This window comes from Opisthorchis viverrini, assembly GCF_000715545.1.
Source record: "Opisthorchis viverrini unplaced genomic scaffold opera_v5_9, whole genome shotgun sequence".
Lineage (NCBI taxonomy): Eukaryota > Metazoa > Platyhelminthes > Trematoda > Opisthorchiida > Opisthorchiidae > Opisthorchis > Opisthorchis viverrini.
In genome coordinates this window covers 704412-708127 of record NW_008751665.1, presented here as the reverse complement: position 1 = coordinate 708127, position 3716 = coordinate 704412, and the positions used below count along the sequence as shown (strand labels likewise).

Below are 3716 nucleotides of genomic sequence, written 5' to 3'. Positions count from 1 at the left end.
AAGCGGCGATGGTCAATGACCTTGACATTTCGTTCACTTAAACAAAATGCTACGTGCAACATGTCACGGGAAGGTACAAATTGATTAGACTGACTTCACATAAAAATGGCAACTTCGAAAACCCTATAGTTTCGGCGAACTCAATTTCGGCGTGTCATTAGCCAGCAGCGCGTGGTGTCTGGGCTCACGTTCGCAGGGTTGCATGCCCGCCGCGTTGTGCTCCCTGCAACAAGGCACTTAGTTGGACGTTTTGGTTTTCTGTGGAATCTTCATTGGTTGATTACTTCGAATCCGGTGTATCCGTGTTCGTCGTTTTATAAGATTTCCATCGTACGGTGAATACGGCCGTTGACTTGTCTGCTGAGCCGGGCAATTTGATTGCAAACGTGTCATCGCTAATTGTAGTATACGGTGCTTGTCAGTTTGACTGATTCATATGTAAGTATTGGGGATGTACAACCTTGTTTACTGGGCTCTGGCTCATGAGCTTTGTTTCTGTTTTCCATTCACAGATATTGTCGTGAACACCTGCCTTCGGAGAATCACTGTCCCCTGGTGCTTCCATAGCGTGCATATTACATAATTGGCGACCACGCCAGGATGGTTACCACACACAGAGTAGACCTACCACAGCGATCCTGGCTTAACATATGTGCATACAGACCTCAGAGCTAGCACGTTGTTCATTCACACACGGTAGACGCAGCCTCAGATACAGCAACCTCTGCACACGCTCACCAGCTTAACGCACCACACCACTAGCACCGGCCGGTTCACGTAGGCCATGGTACACCGGGGACGGTGTTCTTCAAAAAGGAGGCCGGTGTAGTATACGTTGTCTGTCAGTTTGATTGATTCATATGTAAGTATTGGTGATGTACAACCTTGTTTACTGGGCTGTGGCTCATGAGCTTTGTTTCTGTTTTCCATTCACAGAAATTGTCGTGAACACCTGGCTTCGGAGAATCACTGTCCCCTGGTGCTTCCATAGCGTGCATATTACACTAATCGAGCTGACATCATCAGTGGGTTAGGGCTGAAGCTACTAACACAACCTCGTAAACAATTCCTCGTTGGTTTGTCTCATGCAAGTTTGACCTCATTTGCAGCCGTACGGTTGTACATAGTCGCTGGATGGCACTTTAGGTACCACTGGTTTGTCGACAACACTCGCGGCGCGTGCATACGGAAACCGTGTGAGCCACCGGAGATTGCGCAATAAAACCGTTACATCTTGGGCAAATAGAGTATAACCTGAGCAAACAAAAACAATTACAGTTCACAAAAAGTAAAACACGGTGAAAATTTTATCCAGTGGGCTCCTCATGTTAGGTCAATCAAAAGGTTGTGTTAATAGTGATATTCGTGGGTTAGTGTGTTGTGAATCTTTTTCACCTTTAGACCTCATTGGTAAAACAAAGAACACGCCAATTAAGTATTCCGCGTTCATCCTCCGTTGAGAAGTCAACGGTCATAGCGGGAGAGACATCAGACGAGATTCCTTACCCTTTTAATTGTAGTCGAACGCCGCGACGCACAAACTGCCACGACAAGCTCTCAAGATGGAAATTGGACAACCGGGATTGTGACTTCGCGGCGCTAAAAAGCACATAACGTTCAAACTGCAGCAACTGGTTTCACATGACCTGCGCAAACCTCAGCAGTACCGAGTTCTTAGACTCAGCAAAGTCAAGATTCTTCAGGACGTGAGGGATTGACCCGTTTCTGAAAGCTTCGTTAGTGGTTGTTGCTCTCTATGTGATAGAAACGAACCAGCAGAAATAACAAAGGGCTTACCTGAGCCAGGATACAAAAATAAGACCCACAACTAGCTTGACGCAATGGGAACCCACTCTCCAAGCCACTTTTCAAGGGCTGTAAACGCCCTAGTTTTCGAACTAGCTCGACCACTCTCACTTGATCACCTTGAGTTTTCGGGCTCCAGTTTCACTGACCCAAACAGCAATATACCAAATATGATAACATGGGCTAACCGAAACACCGGTGCATTACCAACCCCACAAACTGCAGCCGCCAACACAACGCAGACCATCAACTGAATCGTCACAAGCCTCTGAGAAAGCCTTGTTTTCCGATTACACCCAGCATTATTCGTTGTTGGCCACATGCATTACCAAAACCGCCATATAACAGTTTTCTGCAGTTATCTCGAGGTTATCAGCTAGCGGGAAACCGAATTTCACAGTCACTGGACCACTACTTACCCGCGTGCTAACGGCACATCACCGTATACGAAACCACAGAATACCTTCCGCGAACGCGCTTTTCGCTTACTGCGACGTTAGACAACTGCCCTGACCTAGCTGCTCGTGGGGACAGTTCACAAAACACTTCACATGCTGCCTCATCCAACGTTGCTAGATCCTCCAAGTTCGGATGTCATAATGGATACAACGGACTACTGGCAACCTGGCTGATCCAGTGTCGTCCCTTGTGGACTAGGGGTAGCACTTAAAAAATACATTCAAAACACAAAAGCTATTCACTTTACAAGCTGCTAGCTTCAGTCCGAAGATGACAGATACAGTGAAGCCAATCCATGTATCCAACTTTACATGATTATGTTGAGCGTGCTCCCCAACATTCCGTGCCTGCCCCATCCACATCCCACCAACCAGCACGCCTAAAGCAGCAAAGGAGGCATCGTCTGTCACAGTATTCGATGACTCCTCGGAGATTCCCATGTTTCCAATACTAGCCTCACAATCCGTTCCTGGCACTAGGAGTCGCTGCGTTGCTCAAACAGGACGGTCAGCTGCTCCGAAAAGTCGATGCCATCGCGGAGGACTTTCGTCATCTTAGGCTTCGAATCAACCACTCAGTGGGAATAACTCATTATTCCACTGGGACCATCAGTCCTGCTTTCCCCCTCCGAGGCGTGGGGCGAGCTGGAAAGAGACCTGGTGGAAAAACCTTACCAGTTGGAACTGGTAACTCAGTGTTAGTGATGTGGGTTAATTGCTGCAGATGACGTATTTCGGGTCCTTCAGTGCAGCTACCGGCGGGAGACCTAGTACGTTTCTGTGCCTGATGCGTGTTGGCTGACGTATTCACCGTCAACCTGGCCGATTCTTGATCACTGGACCATTTCCCCTTTCGTTGCAATCGATTATGTGCCGTGATAGAAGCGAGGCGATCGGAGGTACGTTGTCAACTGTTGTTTCGGAGACAGTCCTCGCTCACCCAGTTTTTAAAAACCGCGCGAATTGGCCGGAATGTCCGTGGTTAGGACCTGACTTCTGTTTCTCGACATCCCCGCGAATTGGAATGTCCGTGGTTAGGACCTGACTTCTGTTTCTCGACATCCCCTGTCTAGGCTTGGGCAACCTGGCAATATCCCAGCCCCCCCCCTTCCTTCTGGTGGCATGTTAGTTAGGCATTTGCGTGGTCGATTCGGAGTCGATGCTCGTCGCACAGACAACGGAGATCGACTCCTTCAGTTGTGTACTGATCACGAACTGTTTCTGGCAAATACGAACTTTCAACATAAACGTTCGCACCGCGTTACCTGACGACCGCGAACTACAAACCAACCGTGGACCCAGTTGGACCACGTGGCCGTCAGTCACCGGTGGAGAGCCACAATTCAAGACTGCCATTCCTTCTGGGGCACACCACTTAATTGCGATCACGCCATCGTGCGCGCACGCCTGACAGTTCGTTTCCCTTCAGGCCCTCGCACGTCGGCAAGAAAC

The 3716-nt window shown here is 48.8% G+C and overlaps 2 protein-coding genes across 2 annotated transcripts in view; one reads left to right on the top strand and one right to left on the bottom strand.

The window, feature by feature from the left end:
• Positions 1-393: 393 nt before the first annotated feature.
• T265_00860 (hypothetical protein) overlaps positions 394-3716 on the top strand; it is a gene marked incomplete at both ends in the record, with an annotated part of 15414 nt that continues 12091 nt past the window's right edge. Inside the window, one exon of the mRNA XM_009164755.1 lies at positions 394-438. The remainder of the gene's footprint in view (positions 439-3716) is intronic.
• Positions 1100-3716, bottom strand: part of T265_00859 (hypothetical protein) — a gene marked incomplete at both ends in the record, with an annotated part of 16849 nt that continues 14232 nt past the window's right edge. The window contains one exon of the mRNA XM_009164754.1: positions 1100-1254. Within this exon, the coding sequence (XP_009163018.1) occupies positions 1100-1254 (155 nt within the window). The remainder of the gene's footprint in view (positions 1255-3716) is intronic.